The sequence below is a fragment of the Stegastes partitus genome, unplaced genomic scaffold (genome assembly GCF_000690725.1).
Source record: "Stegastes partitus isolate 25-593 unplaced genomic scaffold, Stegastes_partitus-1.0.2 Scaffold1023, whole genome shotgun sequence".
Lineage (NCBI taxonomy): Eukaryota > Metazoa > Chordata > Actinopteri > Pomacentridae > Stegastes > Stegastes partitus.
The window spans coordinates 22,107-47,398 of NW_007578754.1; the positions used below are offsets into that span (position 1 = coordinate 22,107).

A 25,292-nucleotide genomic window follows, 5' to 3' on the forward strand; every position below is an offset into this window, starting at 1 on the left:
ACTGTATTTTATGATACATGAGCTTTCCGGATGTTCAATATTCCATGTTTGGATTCATTTGCTTCACTATTTATGCTGTTTTTACTCTGAAAGTGAGTTTGACTGACAGGCCGATGGAGCTTTTGACCCGACTGGGCTGCTGTTCGCCGTCCCCGTTCAGCTGCTTCAAACACACACCAAAACCGAAATGATCTTTTTCATTTTAAAGTCTAATTCGGTCAGTAAATGGGGCCTATTGTCTGCTAAGGGAGATTTTTTAATATCCACAAGGTAGCCCTATCAGCTCACATCAAAGTGCTTCAAATCCCTTTTAATCTGCATTAAGGACAAAATTTGAGAAAGCTCACTGTGGGCACCTGTGTAACTGCCTGTTTGATGTGCCCATCTGTCCGGTTCGCCTGACTTTTTTTTTTTTTTATTTGTTGTCTAGGGTCAGTGCAAACCCATAGCTGGACATTAACGCACTCAGATATTCCCTCGAGGTACAGTCGTGCTTCACCTTATGGATATAATGGAATATTACATCGAGTACATTGATCTTGATCTGCAAAACAACTCTATCTAAAAAGAGAGGATGTGACTCTTTAAGCCATTTGAATATCCTTATCCTAAGCTGCAGTGGGGAAGCCTCTGCACTTAGGCTTAGCACTCTCAAGACAGCTACTCCTTGTTAAGCATCGCCTCAGACTCCTAGACTATGAATGGGACCATTACCCCCATCTCTCACTGCACACCCAGATACACACTCGCACACACTCATACATATTTTGGCCTTGATGGGAAACCAGCTCAGGCTAGCTGTGAGAAGGTTCTGCAAGAGGAGATACAATACTTCACCAGGAGACTGCTTTTACAATAGGCTCTTTTTTTTTTTTTGCATTGCTCCCACTCACTCTCTCTAGGCTACAGTCTTTTTACATTACAACCTACAGAACATCAGTTCAATCCCCCAATTGGAGCAGAATGAACTCCTTCATAAGGGCCTCGAGCCAAACACGCATTATAAATCAGCACAGCAGCTATCTGTACAGCCTCTAAACAATTCAGGTTGAGCATCAGCCCCCCATTGTTACACCTCTTTTATTTTATCTCAAAGAATACAAGGCGAGATAGAGAGATCTTATTAGAAATCTATCCTCCGTCAAGCTGAAACCTAGACGACAAATGAAATTCAATGGGAATTTTAAAATAGTCCGAAACTAAAAAGATAAAGACGGTGTGAAAGGTGTTGATCTAAAAGAATACGTCTGTTAGATGCAGTCCCTCATGTAGCCCCTTTGATCTAATAAGCCTACTGTTTCTGAAACAGAATCATAGGTTTTAGAATAAATCCCAGACCTCATCTTCACATGATGCACGTTTGTGGATGGGCTTTAGCGTTATTAAAAGTTCCAGCAGCTACTACATCACAGCGGCCACACCACATCACACCTGACACAAAGAGCTGTCGTCCTGATAACAGAAGTACTGAGGAAGGGAAAGCTGTATATGTTTCTGCTCTCTGTCTGTCTATACTGCTGTCTGTCTACCATCGGACGCCCTGCGTGGAATCTCTAGGCGGTATGTGCATGTGTGCTTCCTGTATCTTAGCGATTTTCTTAATCTCCTTTCAGTGTTTGCCCCTACCATTTTCCATGTGCTCTGCCTCACCGACACTGCCATCCGGCGTTGTCCTCTCGTAGCTGTCCTCAGGCAGGGGAAGGGCGCCCAGCCGGGGGCCCGATGAGCTCTTGCTGCTGGGTGTCTCCGACTCATCCAGGCCGCTGTCGTAGCAGCTCTGCAGCGATCCCTGCTGGTGAGGGTCCTGGGGCTGGCTCACCACCGAGAAGGTCACTCGGCGAAACGGCTACAAGAGAAACCAAACGGCCGGGGGTCACTATAAAAGGGACTGCTTTACTTTTGTCATTGTCAGATGCCAGCTAGGGAGTTGGGTCCTCTGAAGATTAGAGGGGGGGATTCGGGTCAGGATGGTAGGGATATAGGTTGAGGGGGAAAAAGGGGGCAAAGGTAAGGAGACTAGAAGTCGCAGAGGTCTTGTAGCTGGATTTCAAGGACACAAATAATTACAGCTATCTTAAACATCCAAACTAGTCGTAATGCTGCTTTACTGACCCAAAAAATAAACCTCGTCTGTTCTATCACAATAGCCAACAAATATCTTTTATTACGCTCTTCTTTTTTTCTCTCACCCTGAAAACTTTCAATAGAAAGACCTTGTTAAAGGGACACGGAGGAGGCTGTACACTACAAAGGGAGTCTTTCACAAGCTCGGTTGAAGCTCAGGGGACCGAGCAGCCACGGTAGCTAGCTAAACCTGTGTGTTAAATACAGCTAAAGAAGGAAGAATGCACCAGCCTCATTCACTTGTTTATTTGCCCACTAAAAAGAGGACAAGGTGAACAAGCATTCGGCTCTGCAGGAGGTCTGATTTGACGCCAGAGAGCGAAGACGCGAAGGCAAGGACGAGCGCACACAAATAGGCACAGCAGCATGTGATCATGTGCACGCACACGACAACAAAAAAAAAAAAGGTTTTCTCTAGATGAGCTGTGGGTCCACGCTGTCAATATGTGTAGCCTGCTCTAACACATTATTGAACAGTGTCCTGTGTTAAGCAGTAACAGAGCATGTCATTAAAGCCAAGGCCTCTTTCTCACTGTCTCAGTCGGCCTCCCTTCCTCTCTCTATATATATCTCCCTATCCCTGTCTGAGCGCTGTACAAAGGTAATGGCAAAGAGGAGGAATGAAAGAGAGAGAATGAGCATGAGGCGAGGAATGAAAGAGCAGGCTCGGTCATTACCAGAATAAATGGCATAACAAATGGCTAATGCCATTCATTAATTAGATACAAACACTGTCAGAGCTTGCCTCGCTTGCTGCACATCTTCTCTTGCACCTTGTTGGACCTCATCACTTTCTCATGTTCTCCTTCTCTTCTGCATTTGTCCCCCCCCCTTCCTCTGTCCTCCTTGTTTCCTTGTTCCATCATGAGAATATTACACAGGACAGAAGCCCATTACTCAAAAATTTTCCTCCTCTTCCCACCTTCTCCCTCCATTTGTTCCCCAATTGTCTCACCTGATGAGGTAAAAATCCGCTATCAGCCGCTCTGATCACTAACTGTGCCTCCAACCCCCGTCTCCGAGGCAGCCGCAGAAACACCACGTCAAGCTCGGATTCTGTCGTAATTCTGAGTTACAAACGAACGTCAAACACAGATGTAGGGAACATTCTCGATAAGTGTTGACAGATCACCTTAGTAATGCGGACCTCTTTGTTATTTCGCCGTCCCCGAGACACTGGCTGTAAGCACCTCTGAAACTCTGCCAGGAACACACACTGTTGAAGATTCTCTTTTTTGATAATGAAATTTCCCACAAGCCACTGGGAAAAATAGGCAGTGTGTGTGCATGTGTGTGTGTGTGTGTGGGTGTGTGTGTGTCTGGAAATTTGCATTTATTTATATATTTCTGCTCTTTCTCTGGCTGGCTGGCTAACACAGCAATCTTGGCAATAAATCATGTTTCCATGTAATTACAATCAACACTCAACAAATGAATTGGTATAAATATTCATGCAAATTTCACTTGGATAGTCAAACATTTGTTGCATAATTAAAACCGGTGCCCAGAAGGAGAACTGCTCCCTATAAGTGTAATAACACTTGAAGAGATGTTAAGATATTAAACAGTGTTTTTTTTTGTTTTTTTTTAATCTATTTTGTTTGTTTATTTGTTTGGTTATACTCTATTTCTCCAAAACACTTATTTAGTGTGAGGTGTGTGTTAACAAGTCCCAAAGCTTGTGTGGGGCTAAAAAAAAAAAAAAGAGAGAGAGGGAGGGAGAAGAAGTACTTTGTCTGGATCAGATTTAGTGGAGTGCCATACACTTTGGGAAACACGGTTTTCTAATGATACAAATTAAACGACTGTTGCCTAATGAATTGCTGGCGAGATCGTTGCAAAGAAAAGAAACACTCGAGCTAGCACACACCGAGGGAAAATTGAGTTTGGGAGAGAGAAAAGAAGCTGACGGGAAGAGAGAGAGAGAGAGAGAAGAAAAAAAAAAGTTAAATGAACAAATAGATTTTATTCACCTGAATTTCCCCCCTTATTTTCACTGGAGGGAGAGCAAGATAGAAGGGAGAGAAAAAAAAGCTAATTTGTTTGCAGACCAGAAATGGAGTTCATGCAGAGATCGCCGGAGGCTTTGGATTAGAATCTGCAGCAACCACCGTCTGCACAGCAACCTTCGCTCCCTTCATTCTGTGTCTTTTAAATAAATGAATAAAATAAAAAGCGATTCTCTCTCTGTCATTCTGTCATTTTTCTGTTATATTTGTGAGCACGTGTGTGTGTGTGTGTGTGTGTGTGTGTAGGTGTGCGTTTCAGTAGTAGCAGCGAAAGAATTGTCCAACATGCCATGTGAAATCACATATGGCTTTCTGGTTGTCACAACTAGTCTTTTTATCTCTCTCGTGAGCATTCATAGGGAGGATCACTTCGGGACTCGTCACAAGTCCAAACCACAGGAAAAAAAATTAACAATTATCTGCCGTGCACATAGGGAGAATCGGGGTTGACAAGTGCGGTTTTCACTGCCACAGAGATACTGTAATGCATGAGCAATGGCAAAGGAGATTTTAGCAACAGAGCGTTGGTGTTTTACTAAAAGTGCCCTCCTCGCTGTCTGTCCCATGCTGTCATATGGCACAGTTGACCTCCTCTCACCAGATACTGGTCACTCCCAGACCGGATGCGTTTGTTAAACCTGACTTAGTACATGCCCTTTGATGCCGCTCCCTCTACCTCCTCGTCTGACCTCCTGCCCTTCTTGTCCACTCAGCCGCCAATCAATTCAGCAGTGACCGACCCTGGAACACCAGCGCACACACAAACACAATGAAGTGTCATGACCCTTTTAGTGTTTAATTTTAAGGGGCATTATTTCTAAAGAATTACTCGAGAGCCAATTTATTGACACGCTATTATGTGATGAATGGGTTTCTTTAAAAGCCTCTGGTTTAGAAACACACAAAAAAAAACACCTTTACAGCGACACACGGGCATACCTACATGGCTAAACCCCACGCTGTGCCCTGCCAGAGTAGCCAAACTCATAATGTATGGCTTTCATTACAAGTTAGCACTAGTTTGCTTTATTTTTACCAGATGCTGGGTCCCGACAGCGGAGGGCCTCTTTAGGGTGTTCCTGTGATTGAAATCCAGCTGTGACAGCCACGGGTGATTGAGCAAATCCGTCATCCCAAAAAATGAACAATGCAAACAAGCCACAGGTTTACTGGGAGCTCTGGCCGACGCTTGGCCTGGCCTATTTCCTGGATGCTAAAGGGAAAACACATGGGCTTGCCTGACTCAAGCGAACCTGGAGCCAATAAAAACAGGATCGTGCCACTCATGTCAATAATGTGTGACCTCTTGGATTTGATTTTCATTTCCTCCTCCCCCAAACAAAACACTGAGCCGCTGTCAGCAGCACTCTGTTTGAGCCTTCTTTTATCTCCCAGCAAACCTTGAATGGGTGAGACGGTGCTTAGAAGCAGAGTGTTCGGGCTTTTGATGAAACCTCAGAACAATGACACCAGTTAAGAACACTGTTAAGGCACAGTTTAGGCGACATAGTGGCTTTAATGTCAAGTATTTTTTTTGAGGAAGATCTCTTTATCAGAGCTCTACTCGCTTCACATTTAGCGTGGCAAACATCACTCATTAAAGGCACGGTGCATTCATTGAACTCACAATGGCGACTGTGTGATTCCTTTAACCCATTCTCTCTGGATGTCTGGGTGCATAATTAAGCCCACCTTCGACAGGAGCCCCTGGACGGACTGAAGGATAATGGAACGATGGAAGTGAGTCTGGTTGGAAAACACAGTGTGTGTAATTTCAGCTGTAAATACCTTTGGCGGATGGCAGTGACCCATTACCGTGAACCACAGGAAGTAATTGTGGCTGGGTTGGACTTGGGGCAAGGGGAGCAAACATAAACTGCAGGGCCAGTGTCTTATTGCAGTCAACCAAGAGAAATGGAGGGATACAGAGAAGGAAGTTTGAGTAAGTGAGATGGAGAGGAAGATAAAGGCGGCAGTCGAAAAGCGGGGGAGACAAAGAGGCTCAGAGAGAGCGAGAGAGGGGGAACGACACATGAGCGCAGCCACGATTGCCAAAAGTGCCAGTCGGTAATTAAGAAGCCGTGTTTCATATTTAATGGGCAACCAGACAGTGACCTGTGATACGCCACCTGAGACACACAGAAAGTGCCAAATAGCCACGGTACACCAAACAACATACTTGCCGGGATCTTAAATTGGCTCAACTCATTTGCATCTCCCTGCTTTGCAAAGAAAGTTGGTGTAATTCCAGTCCGGTGAATTACAACCATCACGAGATACACTGATGTTAAAGTGATAAACGAGACAAATGCCCTCAAGGTGAGCTGACTGGAAATCAATTGGAATTTGATCAAGGTGGATTCAGGTTCTATTTGGGTGCCGCTCAGTTGTACTCGATTACGACGTCGCAGAACAGAACGCTGACGCTTGGCAAGCCTCGCCAGTCAAAAACAAGCGGGTCGGCTGTACGCGGACGGTCTCTCAGGTGCGTTAAGCCTCCCCTCCCTTGAGTGACCAGGGGAATTTCAAGGAGGGTTTCGGTTAGGGCTGAGTAAGTTGTGGGAATGTTGGCGGAGCGCTGTAGCTGGCTACAGCTTTGTTAGGGCAACCGCCTGCGGAGTCTCAGGTATCATGTTCTAGCCTGACTGATAGCTTTGGCCCTGTCAAGCTCCAGCGCTCCTCTTCACGTTCCCCGTCTTCTTCAAACTTCACTCCTCCACACACATTCCTCCCAGGTCACTCTTTCCCAGCAAAAAAAAAAAAAAAAGAAGACAGGATGAAGAGGAGAAACCGGGGTAACATTTCCAAAGAATACCCAAGACTCCAGGAGAAAAGAAAGAAAAACAGAGGCGAGATAAAAGAGGCTCTTGTGAGTTCAGTTTCTGATTTTTCCAACGTTATCTTCAGAGTCAACAAAGATGCAAAGAGTGTTTTTTTTTTCTTTCCTTTCGCGAGTCTGCTGAGTTTGAACAAAAGTTCTTTTTTTTAGACAACCAGGCTTACAAAGGCAGTTCCTCACCTTAGCTGTGCGCACAAGTGATGGATCTGAAAATAAAAACCAGATGTGCTACATATTTAGGTGATGCTGATAGATTTGAATGCCGGCGTCTCGTTTAAAAATGATGCCAGTGAGCCATGAGGTCGTACAATACACATGGGCACAAAGCTCGATAATAACATTTTTAAACACCTTTAAAAATAGTTTTATTACAGGAGGTGCGGACATTATGAGCAACACAGCACACAGTCTCGTTAAGAGTTGATGATGCTATTAGCGCTCTCTTGTCGATCTTTGAAATCGTAAGAGTAGTTTTTAGCCCTCCATTTTACCATGTGGTCGTTTTATGGTCTGACAGAACGCCGATCAATTGAATGTCCTTCAGTGCTTGTCCACTGGCGTTCTCTTGAGTCTTACTGACCCTTTATTGCACTCGTTTGGCAGAAGCGAGAGTTGTATAAATATATATGCTCCAGTAGGACAAAGCTATCTAACAAATTCAAAAAGACAGCAGGAAACCCAAAACATGAACTCCCTGGTGCTTCTCACTGTTGTGTGGTTGAGGTTGTGCCATAAAAAGTTGTTGCTAGGCACAAAATGTCCTCCCGACCAACCCTATGGGGATCAATTCTCCGAGCTTGGGCCTTGGGAACCACTTTGGATTGAAAAGAAAGACGTGGGAATTGAAGTGGAGAAGGGGGGGGAGAAGATGCAAGAGTTGGAAAGAGTATGAAAAAGAAGAAGAGGAGGGAGGGACGAAAGCAACGGAAGGGGAATAGATAATAAGTAAATGAGAAATTGGTGATCCTTCCATCTCAAGCTCCATTTTCTTCCTTCATCCACTTCCCCCCTTTAGTCTTTTCTTTTCCCAGTGTGTTTGGGATGCCTTTGGAAGAGTGCCACAGCTAGCGCTTTCCTATTAGCATGCGCCCCATGCACGCAGAGAGACAGGCCCGCAGGAAGAAAAAAAAAAGACAGAAAAAAAGATCACACATGGTTACTTTCTTAAAGTCTGGGCTAAACTTTTAATTGCTCTTCAAGTGGCGGATTAGGCCACTGGTGTAACAGAGATACTATTCTGGAGGGATGCGTTTGAACATCTTCAGAAGCTTAGCCCAACCCCTGACCTGCTCTGAATGCCAAAGGAGAAGTACTTTTATTGTGGAGTTTTATTTTTTTAATTTTTTTTTTTTTTTTTGATCCATGGGGTGGGGGCTAACATGAGTTGGAAGTGTGTGTGTTGAGGGGGGGGTAGAGCGTTAGTTTTGAGTGGCAGTGGATTAGCTTCAAGCTGACAAATAACACCCTTTGTAGGATTCCGCTGCTTTGCTGCCGGGCTGCAAGAACAGTATCATAGCAAACCCAGTGTCATGTAAGTGATAGCACGAGGCTAAAAAGGACATAAAAAAGAATAAAGCTTTATAATTCATAGAGAGAGGCTTGTCATTGTCAACCAAATAATTAATGTATTTTCCATTTATGCTGTGGTAAATTTTTGCGGATTTCCACATCAACATCCGCGGCTGTCAGACAAGAATTGTGTTACATCCTCTCATTAAGCATGGATGGGACCTTCTCCTGTGTCGCCATGTTAGAGCCAACGCTGCTGACACAAGTGCTGGCAGACACTGGGAACGAGTGTCAACCAAACCCTGACCCCGGTGTTGCTTACATAGAGTCTGCCTGCAAATCCTGAGATCGCATTTCTTTTCTTTTTTTTTATTGTACTCCTTCAGAAAACCACTGATAGCTGAGTGGCATAGCATCCACCGAGCGCATGCACATGAGCACATGTGTGCGCGTATCAAGTGAAATCTCTCCCTGTGCATTCAGGTGTGCAAGTGCCTCTTGTCTGACTGTGAGTGTAAGTCAGCTTTCATGTGTGTGTGTGTGTGTGTGTCATGTCTTTGGCATTGTCATGTCATTTCTCATGTCACCCTGCCATCAGCTTAGGTTTCCAGTTCTGGCACTGGGGAGGGGTATAGGTGTCGCATGTGGGGATCCATCACAGCACTGGCAGAGCTGTGCCTGACCAACGGCCTACTACTGTCAGTCTGTGACAAGCCCGGGGCTGGCGCTAACACTAGCTTGTTGTGACACAGGTCTGGGTGTCAGCAGAAAGCATGACATGGCATCATCGCAGCCCGGAGTTGGCGCAAAGCAGCCAAATGCCAGAAGTGCGCATTCGCCTGTAAAGGATATGAGACACAGCAGCTCCCTTACTTTGCTACCTGTCCCACACAAGCACAGATGGAAGATTTAGAAGCCTTCAAAAGCGGCATCTAAAGAAATGAATGCCACCGAAGAGAGGAGAAAAAAAAAGCAGTGATATGATCAAAAGGGATAGACAGACCGCGGAGAGGGGGATAAAGAAAGAAGAATGCCGCGATAAGGAAGAATGAAAGAGACAGTGTAGAGGCTTTAATAAGGCTGATAAATGATTCTTTATTTACCATCCTGAGTCACTGATGACAGATAACCTGCATTTAGGGGATCAGGGCTGCCATCCAAACAGGCAAAAGAGAGAGAAGCGAGATAGATTGGGGGAGGTTAGAGAGCATATCCAGCTTATCCGCTAATGAGGCGTTCTATTTGAGTATGATCATGCGGGCATGTATCATTCATGTGGGATAAGTAGTGTGTGTCTCCTCGTGTGTCTGCAGCTCCAGTCTGTGTTTGCGTCCTCGTGGCATCTTTTAGAAACACCCACACTTCCCTCATTTCATCTGGATATTACCACCAGGTGGCGTGTCTTTGCCTTGATCAAATGAATGCCAACTGTATGTCCTGTCACACACACACACACAAACACACACTTCTCTTACAGGTCCCATCCACCACCTGTTCCTGACAACAGAAGCATAGGACAATTATAATCCAAACAATTATGAAAACAATTACTACAAATGAGTAATTAAACCCTAATGTCAGGATAAATAAACTGACGGTGAGAAGGGAGAGGATGGAGGAGGATGGAAAAAAGCCCAAGGCGAGTGAGGGAAGGAATGCATAACGAAGGGCGCGATAGGAAAGGAGCTGATAGGCGGAGTGGCTGCGTTTAGACTCTGCCGGCGCAACGTAAGGATTATCAGAAATAAAACTGCTTCACATATCGGCACGTTCACCTCATAACACGGCACGGAAAGTATTTCTCCCCTCGCATTTCTTCCTGTCGTGTTCCCCGTCCCTCCATCCTCGTTCATCATCTCAACCCGGGCCCTTTATCTCCCAACTTCCCTCTTCCTTCACTCCCCTATCTCCGTCTCTGTCACTCTCGCCGGCTCCCTTCCTAACTCGCTATCTTTGTCGAGATCACGCAAGGTCAAACCTCCCCAACGTTTGATGGATGAAAATGGAATTAAGATGAAAGCACACTTTCAGATAATGAAGATATGCAGTGGGAGATTAGGAGGCTGGGGAGGCTGCTGAGGTGCCGACCAAATTAATATTGAAATTTATGTGTGTTTGGCTCGCGCCCAGACAATCCCCATGTGTTATTTTCACCAGGGGGCCAAAGTGGAAAACATAACAAAAATTTTAATAGCGTTCGAGGGAGGGAAAGTGGAAAGGCGGTGCCTCCTTTTCAGCCGACAGTGTTCATTTTGTCTGACGTAGGAATGCAAAATGAAGTAGTTGTAGTGCACAATGCAGCTATTCAGTGGCAGAGCAGGGATTGTGTTGGAAACAGTAAACGTGCACATCTGTGGGGCTTTGAGTGGCGCATTCAAAGATCTTGAATTTTCGCGTGGCGTCTAAAGGTAGATGAGTGCCTGGGCTGAGCATAGGTGTGTGAGATTAAACGTGTGTTTGCATATTGCCATGTGCCTATTCAGTGTATTTGCATATACTTTGAAAGGCATATGGCGTACTTTACAAAAAGTGACACAGGCAAGCGCGTACATCTTACAATCCAATCTGCCCCATCTCAGCAGTTCTAAAAGGGCTGGCTGTGTGTATGTGTGCTTGAGGAGCCTGTTACAGAAGATAGGCGAAAGGGATAAGGCTCCCATGCCTCAGAAGGCATCAAAGACAGACAGTCTATCAAGGCCCCGTATCGCTGTCTGATGACGGCGATATGCTCACTAATCCGCATGTAAAATAGTCCTCTCCTCCAAGGCACTTCTTCAAGTGCACTTAACTAACAGTCTCTCTGCTCTCCGATCCTTTCCTCATTCTTGCCTCCTCTTTGACACGATTCCCAATGAATGAAAGAAAGAAAAAAAAAAAAAAGGCCACGACGATCCACAACATGCTCTTAAGGTCTCATTTTCGTCTCCATCCCTATTAGATCTCATTACTCAGTTGTTGACTGGGCAGCCATTTTGGGCAGCTAATGGGAAATTTGATAATGGCGTCAGGTTGTTTTGGTCCCCGCCGTCACCGCTCTCCAGCACTCTGCTAGTGGCACTTTGTTAAGGGGGCACAGGAGTGTCGAAAAACACAATTAACAGTGCGGCTTGTTTGTTCCCTCTGGTACTTCTCCCCAATAAGTCAAAAATAATGCAGAAAAACATTGTGGAGGAGGAGTACAAAAGAAATTCACGTGTAGTTCACTTCGGCCCTGTTTTTTGTCCTCTGGTAGCTGCAAGCTGTTCCCTTCTTTATTGAATAAGAAGGAGGGGAGGGGGGAAATGTGGTCAGGTTACATAGGAGATTGGCAACAATGAGGCGCTTTGTTGAGGCATTAAGTAAACAGGCAGAATGCAGAAAATATTCTCCTTTTTTCTTTTTTTTTCTCCAACTAACCAAAGGGTACAAAGAGGTCAAACAGGCATGATTACTGGACACCTGTGTCTGCTCTCCAGCAAGCTCTGTGCCAATGTACCAGTGCCCCTTGTGCCATCAATCCCCCGCCTACCAGAATGTGTGTGTGCATGTGTGTGTGCGTTTCACCTATCACCTTACCGGCAGCTGGTATCCTAGGAATAAAAGAATCGTCAGAGAGATAGCCAGCGGAGGCAGAGGATGAAGGAGTGTGGTGGGTGGGAGAGCAGTGTGCAGGGCTGGCAGATGCAACAGATCCTGTGTTGAGTTGAAATACCTCCCCCCACCTGACTCTTCTCATGATGCAGGTGAAAGCACCTAACTGTATGCGCGACCCCCCTCCTCCTCCCCTTCTAATCAAGAGAAGGGCAGAAATAAGAGAACAGGGAGCTTTGAGAGGGAAGAGAGAAAGAATGGCTGCTATTGAAGTAACCCAAGCTAACAGGGAACGATAGCCGCCATGTGGACATACTAGACTGCGCTCACATAAACATGCACTCAGTCTCCAGTGACAGCACCTGCTTTTGCTCACCGACTCCGCGAAGGAGCTGGTGTGGGTGGTGGTGGTGGTGGTGGTGGTGGTGGGGGAAGGTCAATGACTCCGAGATGGTTATTGATTTGAAGTGACATCGGCGTGACAGATAATAGCGAGGAGCGCTAAGAACGGCGCTGCGCATCACGTGCAGCATCATCAAGGATCTATGATGTCGGATCAATGGGGAGGCATGAAGTCAGGTTAGCGATATGTGTGTTTGCTATGAATAGGCTTTCCTGTGGCCTTGTGGAGCCTTCAGCGAGAACAGAAGAGGGATGCGGTTCGCCCTCCTCTCTTCCCTTTCCCTCACTTTCTCTGTTTTCCTCCCTCTGTCACCCAGCCACAACAGAATTGCTTGAAAAAAAAAAAAACATCCCAACATCAAAACTCAAGGCCAGAATTGAGGCTGTCACATAAAAAGACAAAACATCCATTTAATTTGAGCTCGTATTACATTGACATTTTCTCTCTCTTTGATCTAAGAACAATGGCCAGGATTTGCCTCAGACTGGGCCGCTTCCAAACGCTTCCCCTCTGCTATACCTAGTTTCTGCAAAACAGGTTTTCTCCCTATTCACTGCTACATAAAGCAAACGCCAAACCAGCTAGCAGCATAGCACAGCACCCTACCAAACTAATGATGGCCCTCATCACGCCGGCTAATTTATTCCCCCATGTAAATGGAGAGGTAGAGGTCACGGGGGAGTTGGATAGTTGGATGGTGGGCTGCAATTCAACTTAGAACAATAATCAGATCTCTAAAAGAAAGGAAAAAAAACAACAAGCAAAACAGCCGCCTGGCCCACATTTCTGTGCTAACAAGAAAATGGGGTGTGTTTTATTTATCTGCAGTGCAGAAAATATTATTATGAATTTGGGGCATTGGATGGGTAGTTATTTAGAAGGCTACAGTTTCTGTTATTCCCCATGTATTTACTTTGCCTCCCTTGCACTCTCCCCCAGCCCTCCCTCCCCATCGCTGGGCCTCTGGTCCTCTTCTTCGGCCAGAATGAAAAGCAGGTCAGGCGTAAATGACAACTCAATAAGCTAAGTATAATACAAAAAAAAGAAACTGAGTGGTGGCCATATTTGTTAGCATGCAACACCACCATGAGGCAAAATGTACAAAAAAAATCTGCCTTTGAATACTATTTCAGGTGCTTTTGAATCACATGTTGGCTTTGTAGTGGTTGTAGCCGCTGACATGCACTCCCAAGGGAGCGGTGTTGAATAGAGTTGGGGTGACTGCCCTTTTCCACGAGCGGCATCTTTTTGGCATGTCGGTGGTAGAAGCAGCCCGCTGTTAGAGCTGACGACCGATGTCATTACTGAGAGACAAGCAAACGTCCACCGCTCCCGCATAACAATTCTAATAGCGTTCTTGTCAAGCTGTTGTCAAGGAGTCATTGCATTCTTTTTAATTTAACTGATGTTTGCCAGGTACCAGCCCATCCAGATGTGATCATCGCCATTAGTGAGTTTGTTTTTTCAGCACCAACAACTTTTCATTTCTCATCCATCTGTCAAGAATATTACCCACCAAGTCATCCATCACACTCAATCCACTCCCTAATTCTCATGTCTCTCGCTCCGCTTATCGCAATACTTTGGAGCTGAGGCGTAGTACTAACAAGGTAGAGAAAGACGAATGGATTGTTGGGTTGTAAATCCGCAGATAAGGTGAGCGGTATGTTTCGCATTAGGCTTTTCCTGCCACGTAAGGACCTCGGAGGAACTTTCTGGTGTCTTCGCACACACTCGAATAAAGGTCCCTGTCATCATTCGCTCTCTCTCCGCTAATGAGTTCCATTTCATTCCCACATTCCTTAACATGACCCTCTCAACCTCAGAAGTGTTGAGTTGCAATGCCGCCGCCTCCTCCAGTATCTTTCCCTCTCTCTACACGGCGCTTTCCAGTGCAGCGGATCTCCGTCGAGTCCTACAATCTAGTTAATATTTCATCAAGTGGGGAATTTCACATCTGTAGGTCACATTCAGGGCCCCGGCAATTAGAAACTCAAACAGCGACCTGGCTTGCTTCTTTAATTCTCCTTCTTCTTCTTCTCCTCACCCTTCTGCGCACCCTTTTTTTTTTTTTTTCAAAGGGAATTAACAAGTTGAAATTAATTTGAGCCCTCGCTCCAGTCCTTATAGCGCAATCGCCGAGAGTGACTGAGAGCAGGCGGAGGGCCGAGAAGGAAGGGTGGGGATGAGGAGGAGTGGCGGCGGCGGCGGCGGCGGCGGCGGTGGTGGTTGATGAGAGGGATAGAGACAGAGTCAGAGAGGCAGAGATAGCGGCGAGACCACCCGAATCCAGATGAATAAAATAACACTCCGGGATTTAAAGTGTTGCGTGGCTAAATGAGAAGCGACCGCAGTCATTTGCTTGGTACAGATTCTCTTTGGTCGAGGACAAATCCCTCGTTTAGGAAACTAAGGACATGATATCTCCATGGTTGCTGGAGACACAATGAACTGGAAACCACGGCTAATTATAGCAGCATTTACACCAGTTTGTGTGATTTGGAGAATTGAATATTTCATTGCGCAGAGACAAATGCGCATTTGTTCGTTTTAAAAATGAATTTGGGCCTTTTGTATTTGTTTGTAATCACATGTGCACTCACTAAAGGACATCTGTGTAGGCGCATTAAGTGTGTGTGTTTTGCAGGTCTTAAGTGCACGCGGGATTTTGTGGGTTTACCCTAGATACAATATCCGAACTAGATTAACAATGCCTCACTCATTGGAAGATCTTTGATTAACTCCGCCTATACCTCACAGTCGCATGGAGGCTTAACGCAAGGATGTCTCTGGTCTCACAGAACACCAGAACAAGATAGCGTCGATGTTAAGGAACAATTCTGTATTGTTTTGTAACAGGCCTGGGCGATAAAGGGAAAGTGGTATCTACCGGCGATAGACACTCCATCCACGAAAAGAGTTCAGCAAAATGTGTTTCTGAAAACATTCGAGGCGAGAAATAAGCTCTCCAGCCCTTGAATCTGTCCTCGTTTTAGATTAACAACAGTTGGTTTAAAAGTTTTTGAAAAGTTTCTTAAGGCGTAGGATCAAGTTCGAAGCTCCTCGTTTGCATAAAGTAGCCATGACTTCAACTTGATGCAAATGAGGAGCCGACATCACGACGCCCCATCTCTTGAAATGCAACACAATGCTACAAGAGGACGTTTCACTTAGACAATCAGTAGGAAGCACTGAGGTGATGGATCCTTCATGTGTGCAAAAGCATCTATTTGTGTGTTTTTCATTGTTATGTTGCCGTTAAAATGACTGCCTGTGAGAAATCGGTTAAAGTGGTTACATTTAAAATAAATCTTTTTTTTTCTGGTCTTCATTAAAAATAGATAATTAAAAAATGATCAATGAATACGGAGTGATGAAAAAGCATTTTAGCGAGATTAATTTTTCAGTCGTATTACCCAGGCCGATTGTCAAATGTAGGACACAAAAAAAGAGACGTGATCAATGAGCCATTTGCTGTTGTACCCACTAGGAAGTGAACACAGTGGCTCTGGAATGGATATAAAAAGATCACTGGGCCTTTATCTCCTTTAGATGCTGATTTGAGTTTACACAGACACAGAGAGGAGTTCAGTGTGCTTTCATAGACCACTAAACAGTATACAGTGTTCTCATTTAGTGCCTGTTTAATGCATTGTATGGGCGCTGATGTGGGTCAGGAGTACTGCTGATTTGGGACCAATGATTATTAGCAATGACCATTGTGAGCCTAACCTGCGGTGCATTCTAACACGCTCGACCTCGTGACCTTCCTGTCTGCTCGCCTGCTTAGAGTTAATATGTATTGATTGGTTGTTGGGGAAAGGAGAATGCGGAGGCAGCGAGAAAAAGATATGGACAGAATTAATGTTAAAATTTGACCAAAAAAATCACTCTGGCAACTACAGGTCCCTGCTGAGCTAATTTAAGCAGGCAAACAAGAGAGGGAGCCCAGCAATCTGGCAAAATAAAAACCAATGCTCCCCGCTGCAGCCAGCCAACCAAGGCCATCACAGAGAGATAGCTAAAACCCACTGAATCTTTTCTCACAGCCTCGACAAAAAAAACCTCACAATGCAAGCCAGAGAACGTAGTATTAAAATGAGGGAGCGGAGCGCGCACCTTTTTTTTTTTTTGTGAAGCGTAGCCGACACGAGATGAAACTTTGATACAGGCGCGTATGATCTGGTGCGCGCGGGACGCGACACGCCCATCCCACATGCAGCCCAGATCTGTCCATCAGCCATGTGTTTAGCCAACCTGCAAAACTGCCCCAATCAACACAGAAGCCGAGGCTTGTCAGTCACACATTAGCAGCCAAGTCACCACAAGGCAGAGGAGGAGATGAGGCTGAATGCTTATTAGTGGCTGTGAAATCTTCGCCCCAAAGCTCCTCTTGCATTCACAGGCTTCCGTCAGAAAGCACTATTGCTTTTCTTTAAGAGGATTTTTTTTTTTTTTCTCGCATTTCCGCACAAAAATATACAGAAGTAGAAGCGATGAAGGACGCGGCAGGGAAGCACTATTATGTCCAAAATCTGATGCTGTAAACATCCAGATATCTCCCACTAACTGCTACTGTAAGCACAAGAAAAGAAGTAGTTGGTACAGCATATTTCCAGAGATTAGGAGCTTCTCCTATTTCTCTGATTGGCTATGAAAGACTTTGGCCATCAAGTAAGAACATTTGCTATACATTTGAATTCACATTTAAAGTCAGTGTATAGAAACTGTTCACTCCCACAAGGCGCTTAAGCTGCAGTAATGCCGTTTCCCTTTTCTAATACCACAACCTCACAGAGGCCCGCTCCCGTCTTCGTCTCTTTGCTGTGTTTTCCGTCTAAATTTGATTCTTCGTTCTCCTAAAAAAAAAAAAAAAAATCGCTTGGACAGCTCAGAGAAACAAGCCACCTCTCACACGAGCGAAAAAAATTCCGATCTTTTGAAAGAAAAAAAAAAAAAAAAGCCCACGTGCGCAAATGCTCATACATTAATAAAAGTGTGCATCCACGCATACGGGCACAGGAACATACACTCCCACACACAAGAACAAGCACGCACGCTCACATCTGCGCGCTTGCGAGCGGATGGACGTGGCGTTTAAATGGATGTGACATTAAAACAGGCCGCCCCGTTCGGATTGGTTCAGAAACACACTCGGTCTGTCTCTCTCGCTGGTCCACATCAATGTTGAAATAACGATGTCTTAACATATTTGTCAAACAGATGCAGCTACTTTACACTTGCTGGGGGAAGATGCAATATGCACAGCTTTATGTGATTCTGTTTTTAATAACGATACACAGCAGCTGTCAGTCAGAGCTTGACCGAATTTCAAAACATACTCCCACACGTGTGTCTACTCAATAGTTGTCATGAGTCACCGCTCGAAGAAATAACTGCTATGAGAGAGAGAGAGGGAGAGAGGGAGAGAAAAAGTACAAATTTAAAGAAAAAAAAAAGAAGACATTCAATCATACATAAGAGCAAACAGTGGCAGTATGTTGAATCTTAGATGTACACACACAGATCAGGTTCTAGCAGCAAGCTGGGCAGCATAATTAAGATGGCAGGCTAACGGAAAAACAAAACATATTTTTAGCATCGCTTCGCCGTCTAAACATATGTGCTTTGGATCGGATTCGGCGAAGAAGCCGAGACGCGTACCCCACGCTAGCATGTTTTTACCACTTCATCCCCGCCCCTCGGTGTGTATCAACCCGAGGATTGACCATCAATCGCACACCGTCCCTGTTCAATCTGCTCATTGTTTGATCTCAGCGAGGCAGAGCCAAAGAATAAACAAGTCTATCACAGAAGGATTTTGCATACAAGAGAAAGGCAAAGAGATACAAAGCAAACAAATAAATGTGCCAGCCCGTATGAAGAATTCTGGGCTGCGTAATTAGGCAACATTCATAATACATGACCGGAGGGAGAGAGAGAGAGGGGGGGAGGAAAGAGAAAGGGGGGAGGAGAGACAGAGACAAGAAAGGTACAGGAGAGCATTTTGAGAGTGGAGGCAGGAGTGGTAATGCTTGATCCGCTGTCATTGATCAGATGTGTGCGCGCCGAGTGTGTTTATTTCTGGTTGTTTCCATCATGTGGCCATTCATGTGTCTCCTCGCTTGTGCGCCTCGGTGTGAGTTTGTTGTTCTCCGAGCATGCGTTTGTTTGTGTGCATGGTGTGATGGAGGCAGAAGGCCTGTGGCAGGTAGAAAATGGCCCGGGCCTTTTCATTTGACACCGCTGCGCCTTCAAACAAACTACCTAGGGCCCCTGCTCACACCCATAATCCATTCAAGGTAGCAAGCAATTTTCATTATTGACTGGTGAGAAACACAGGCAGAGAAAGAGAGACAGAGAGAGAGAGAGAGAGAGAAGGGGGAGAGTAAGCGAGACGAGATGGAAAACAAAAAGAGAATAGCATGGCTGACTGGGGAGAGATTGAAAGTAGCAAAGAAGGGAGAAGTGGAAGAGATAGCAGGGTATTGGCGAGAGAGAGAAAAAAAAGAAGAGAGAAAATAGATTACAAATAAAGAAGGGGGCTCAAGAAAAGAGGAAGATGGGGAGGAGAGATCCAAAGAGATAGATGTGATTGAGAGTGATGCGTCTGGAGGGGAGGGGGAGGGGGAGAGATGGAGGGTGGAGATGCAATCACGAGAAGTGCTAATGTATGGGTACAAATATAGGAAGTTCATGTTTACCAATGCCCGAGGTGGCGTATGAGCCGGCGACAACCTGTCACCTCGTATACGAGCACACATGTGGAGATATAAGCGGTGCAGAGGTGATCGTCGCTAAAGTGAGAAGGGTGGGGGAACATTTGGCGCTATGCTAATCCGGACCTTGTAAAGAGGACCAGGGTTGTCGACAGACGTAGTCGTGACCATGAGCTGATGGATGGCAGAAGTAAATTGTCACCCAAACACACTCCGCTACTTCCCTCCCTCTCTATCTTCCTCATCCCCACTCAAAATAAAAACTCCTGATACAGATTTAAAGTCAGGTGAAACTCTACCGCTCCTTGTCATTTTCTCTGTAGTTTTACAGTATCATGCTTTAAAGATCTGTCAAGAATATTGACAGGGCATTTTGGGACAGGCTCATTGAAATGCAGCTCGGCAAACCGCTGAAGAAGAAGCCGGGAGAAAGAGAGAGAGACAGACGGATAGAGGAGGGGAGGGTGCTGCTGCTGCTGCTGGTGGTGTTGAGAGTAGTTAATACTTGAAAGAAATCCCTCTACGCGTTCTATAAAATCACAGAGATTTGTACTGTTTAACCCCCTCCCCAACCACAACCTTTGAAAAAGCAGGCTACCTCTCCAGAAAACATTTTCAGAAAATATGTTTTATGATAAGGGGTTGAGCTGCACATTATTCACAGCAGGCCTGGTGGGCCAAAACAGCTGTCAACAGGGAGCATCCTCTGCGTTTATACATAGAGGGAAGTTGCAACAAGAAAGAGGGGAGGGGGGGGACAAGGGGGTAGAAAATGAGAGAAATGATTGATATTCCATCCACGTCTTGTTCCAGTCAAGTGACAAAATTCCTCTCACTGTGTTTTTTCTTTTTTTTTCTATCTCTCTCTGTGTCTCTCTAACAACCCCAGCCAGCAGCCAGGAAATGAGCCTGTTTTGTTTTGTTGGAAGTTTTTTTTTATTTCTTTTTTTATATTCTAAATAAAAAATGACAGTTGATTTGTCACCCTCCCTGCAGCATTTGTATTTTTTTAATTTTTTTTAGTGCGAGACTCCTGCAGCTCCAAGGTGCGGGCCCGACGCCTCCCGGCTCCTCTGAGGGCGTCGGGGCCTCGGCGAGGAGGTTAACATCACGCGGCTTCTCCGGGCGTCTGCGGCGCATAACTGTGGCATCAATCAAACCTCAACAAAAATAGTTAGTAATAACCGCACCGATCACTGCCAAATTTCTCCCTTGTTTCACATTCAGAGCTGCACTCCCCGCAGCCACTTCCTGCTACCAAATCCCTAACGCTAACATCCCAGTTCTGTTTCGCCTTATCTTCTCCTCCTCTCCCTTTCAGCCTCCCTCCTTTCTGGACAGGCACATCATCTCTCTCTCTCTCTCTCTCCCCGACACACACACATATATACACTTACGGGAAGTGTGTCCAAGATTATGAGTGTCTCTCTCTCCCTCTCTCTCTCTCTTTTTCTTTATGACCAGGGCTCGGGTCTGAAGTTGCCTCTGTCAGCACAATAAGGCCCTATAATGGATGGTAATCATTCAGCGAGCGTGGCGGCTACGGCTAGCCCGATAGAGGAAAGAGAAAAAAAAAAAAAAAAGGAAATAAAGTGAGAGAAAGAGAGAGAGAGAAGCCTGGCTCCTCCGCTGCTAATCTCAGCTAATGGCTTCTGCAGAGCCAGGAGAGAGCTATACGCACTAATAATGCAGCGGGGGAAGAAACGGAGGGGATTGGGTGTGCAGGGTGGAGAGGTTGGTGATGGGGGGGTCAAGTGAGCGTTCAGAAAGTGTGGGAGGGGGGGCGTAAAAGAGAGAGAGAGAGGTGGAGGAATGAGGGGTGGATAAAGGACGAGGGAAAAGGAAAGCAAAGTCAGCTTAAGCGCAGGGTTTAATAGCATCATTATTATGGGGAGGCACCCACTATGGGATTTCGAGCCAAACACACACTTGCACTTATATGCACAAGTCAGTTTAAAGACTTGTTCACCCTGTTTAGTTTCATTATTAAAGGAATAGTCCAACATTTTTATTCTCTTTGCTGAGAAGTGGATGAAAACACCTTTGACACTCTGCTGTCTGGCCCGAAGCGGGTTAGTTTAGCTTTTAAAAAAAAAAGGATGTTGCATCTCATTCGTTTGTGCAGAAACTTCAGCAGCTTCCGATTATGGATGCCAGTGGTATTAGCCGACGAAGGCTTTGGAATGAAATTTTGTTTGCAAATGTAAGTTGAAGCAGTTTTACGTCATTTTGTCCATTTTAAAAGCACTGTGTTTTCTTTCTGCGCCAACCAGTTGGTTATTATAGTAAGAGAAGGCGTTCTGTGTTATTTCCATGACTGGACAGATGTGATGTTCGCTGAAGTGCGAAAATATCAGCGAAAATCCACGCGTACTTCTGATACATCGCCCTTCTAATACCGCAAATGTTTTCTTCAGACCTTGAGTTTTGCACAGATTGAACAAATATAATATATTAGTGAGTTTTGGGTTTCGGTAGGTGGATTTCGTTATCTTCAGACGGAGCTAGGTTGGCTGTTTTCCTTGTTTTAAGTCTTTAGGCGAAGCTAAGCGAACCATCTGCCGGCTGTGGCCTTATATTAAACAAACCAACATAAGAGTGGTATTGATTTTTTTTTTTTCTCTAACTCATGTCAAGGAAGTAAATAAGCATATTTCCCAAAATGCCACAGTATTGTTTTTGAATAAATACAGAAATGTTATTGAGCCTACTCGATGTATAAGGGAATAGGCTGCGAATGTTTGTGAATTTGTAGAATCGCAGGTATCAGCTTACCAACAACCTGTGTTGGGTGGAATTATTTGTTTGTTTGGAAGATTTAAAGATTCACAGCGGATTGGATGTAGCTCCATAAATGTTTTGCACCTGTACAGGCTGTGACCTTTTGTACCAATCAAACATAACATCTGATATTTGCTATTTCGCACCAAAAATATAAAAAGCCATGTCGTACGAAAAGAGACTGAATGAAACATGGCAAGAGAGGGGGGATTTATTAAAGGGAAAAAATGAAATATTAAAATATAGGACTGTAAACAATCATCATTTGACAATGCAGTACATTGGCTGGAGTTGCAATGAGCACCATGCTTTGAGGGATTGGGCGTTTGTCTAAAGGGATTAGCTGAGGGGATAAGCAGAATGTTTCCCCTATCTCTTTAGCCTAACTGAGCAGAGAGACAGCAAAATAGTACTTGTTTGTGCCTGGCTCATTTTCCATTTCCAAATATATATTTATCCTTTTATCCGGTTTTCATCATCCGCAAGGTTACGCAAGCATGAGCAGAGGCAGAGCTACGAGGTCGTCGTACGTATGAAAGGCTGCAACCAAATTACCGTTGTCCAGCGCTCATGCACAAGGACTGAGGCTGGGGATTGGAGGAGGGACCAGCGGGCAGTTTTCTCTCATTACAACGCCAACGGACACAGATGGCCGTGGCCAGAGCAGGGGATCAAATCCGTTGGACGCCACCCAATGGGTGAGCCATGAGCCTCCCCATGGTCACAGACGACAGTGGAGGAATAGGCTTGAGAGAAAAAAGCAAAGTGAGGAGAGTTCACTTTCAGCAGCAGCGGCAAATGATGGAAAAATCTCAAGTGCTTGCGAATTAAATTCAGTTTCAGAGCAGCCTGTTCTGTCATCTAAAATCAGAGACGAGTAACGGGTTTCACTTAGCGGTGACGGAACATTTATCCATATCAACCTGGTCACCCATCTTAAATAATTCTCTCAGTGGGATTCACAATAGATGATGCGGTGAGGATTTTATACAATTAGCTTTGGTAGACTGGCCTCGGTAAAAAAAAAATAAAAAATGCCTCGGAGTCTTTCACCAAAAATAGGTCAGATTTTAGCATCCAGCACAGGGACAAAACAGACATCTTCTGTAGTGTGTGAATAAAAAAGCCACAAAGAGAAGAATGAGCAGAGGAGAAAAAATACATTTGTGTGGGAGGGTGAGAGGGATAGGAGGTGACTTAAAAAAGTGATGCAGTGAAGAGATGAAAGGAGGTGAAATGACTGAGATGGGAGAGATTGAAAGTAGACAGAGAGAAAGATGGAAGAAGGGGAGCACAAAGGAGCTTATAGAGTTGAGGGACTGATGTGTGAATTATGTGAGTCCGGGGGCCGTGGTCACAAACCGAACCTTTCAGGGCTGGATGTCGGACTGTCCTCCTGTTTGGTTCAGACTATGTCAAGCAGCAGTTAATAGATTGCTCTTAAAATTCTTTGGCAACACACCTTGACTGTCAAATTCTGTTGGATTCAGGTGGCTTTCCACTGCAAGCATGTTGATGTTAACAGGAGTGGCCCTTAATCAGCCCTTTCAGCCTTTCCATTGTGGACTAAGACCAAACAGCTGCACTTAAACAATGACAAATAGTAGTTACTGGACTCCACTTCTATGACATGCATGAAACATAACAGTGGAGGGTGTGTCAGGTTAGTCTGTTGAACAAATTATACATTGCTGATTGAGATGTTAGAGAGAAGAAGTCTGCAACTCAACAAAGACATCAAAAAATCCCGTTCATTGTCCTCTGGAGTTTAATTAATCAGCATCGAGTCCCACCCAGCAGTTATCCAGGGCCAATCAGAAGCGCCTCCCCCCTGAGCAGGTACTTCTTTTTAAACTCCCCGTGTTGAAAGAGGTTGAGCAGTGGGAGTTAGTGCGGTCAGAACATGCACAAAGCCTCGGGCCGCCCTAAACCTGCCCGCAAGTAGAAACAGTGGAAAAGGGCTTTATGCTGATCTGTCTGACTTTTCATCTGGCGGCATCGTTCGGTCGAAACTTTCCATTCACGCGCAAAAACTCATGGCATCTCCATCATCAGCAGTCTCGGTTTTGTTATGAGCTCTAATTAGTAACTGTTACTAGGCTATTAGGCCAAACCAGGACAGTACACCTGTTCACCATTATCCCCCTCTCTTCCACCTCCATGCCTTTGTTCTTTGACGCCCTTCTTCTTCCTTTCATCCCCACTTTCTACTCCTTTCTCGCCACCTCTCGTCTGCCTCTCGTTCCTCTTCTTCCTCCCACTCAGCTTTTGTGACTCTATGAAGACGGATGTACGCCCGTTTAAGACACGGAAAAAGAACATTCATCAACAAAGAGTTGCCTCGTCACTTCACTCGATGCGTGCGAGGCTGCGCGCGTAAACAAAGCTAATACTATCAGAGGCATTCGACATCTGTGTCTGAGTGCGCAAATGTGTGGCAGTGTGTCTGGGTATAAACACACCTCCTTGAACCTCCTTCCACCTGCCGTGAGTGACTGGAGGCAATGTGTTGAATGCTCTCTGCTTCTTTCTTGTTGTTGACATTCAAACAGTGTAGTAGGTTTTGTTGCGAGTGAAGTGCCAGAGGTGGAATCCATCTGGCATTATAAAGAAATGTGTTGACAAAAGAGCGCATTTCTGAAACACAAGTACAGTCGAGAACGGGCGCGTGAACGCTCGTGTGTGTGTGTGTGTGTAGGACTAATACCCACAAAGGATCCATGAATCATGTTTACACCCTTGGCGTAAGACCTTTCATCCATCATCGCCGTGCGTTTGTGCGAGCGCCTGTTTGTGCGCAGGTTGCAGCACTCCTAATTTGACCAGAGAATGAGCGAATGTTATCATTTTCCTGCCCTTGACCCGTTCCAGCACCAGAGACAGAAAACACCAGATTGAGAAAAGATTGAATGAGGGGACTGCAGAGAAAACTAAATAAACAGGGGACCGAAAAAAGAAAAAAAAAAGAAAGAAAGAGGGAGAAAGATGCTGCTCCGGGCATCAAAAGTACAAGACAGCTACAGGGGGAAGAATATTATAAATAGTTTTGAAACTCTGTTATTGTCTAGTGAGGCTTTTTCTATCCACGATGGAAAATCTCATTTTCAATAACACAGCATGTTGCAAATATTAGATCTTCTCCAAACCCAGGATGTCGCCATACTCATCACAAAGTGTCATCAGGAAAGAGTTATCCTCAGCGGATGGATTAGCTTCAGTTTTCCTCATGCAGACTTTGACCTTTGGGTTTCTAAATTGCAGATGGTTATCGGGAGACAAGCTGAAATAGAATGACAGCCGCGGGGAATTTGATCCCCCGGCTAAAAACTTTGGGTCTG

At 45.2% G+C, this 25,292-nt stretch overlaps 1 protein-coding gene across 1 annotated transcript in view; it reads right to left on the minus strand.

Moving 5' to 3' along the window:
- Nucleotides 1-1,626: 1,626 nt before the first annotated feature.
- The window catches only part of pcdh7b (protocadherin 7b), a gene marked incomplete at its 3' end in the record, with an annotated part of 50,524 nt that continues 26,858 nt past the window's right edge, over nt 1,627-25,292 (minus strand). The window contains exon 2 of the mRNA XM_008295134.1: nt 1,627-1,846. Coding sequence (XP_008293356.1) covers nt 1,627-1,846 — 220 coding nt within the window. The remainder of the gene's footprint in view (nt 1,847-25,292) is intronic.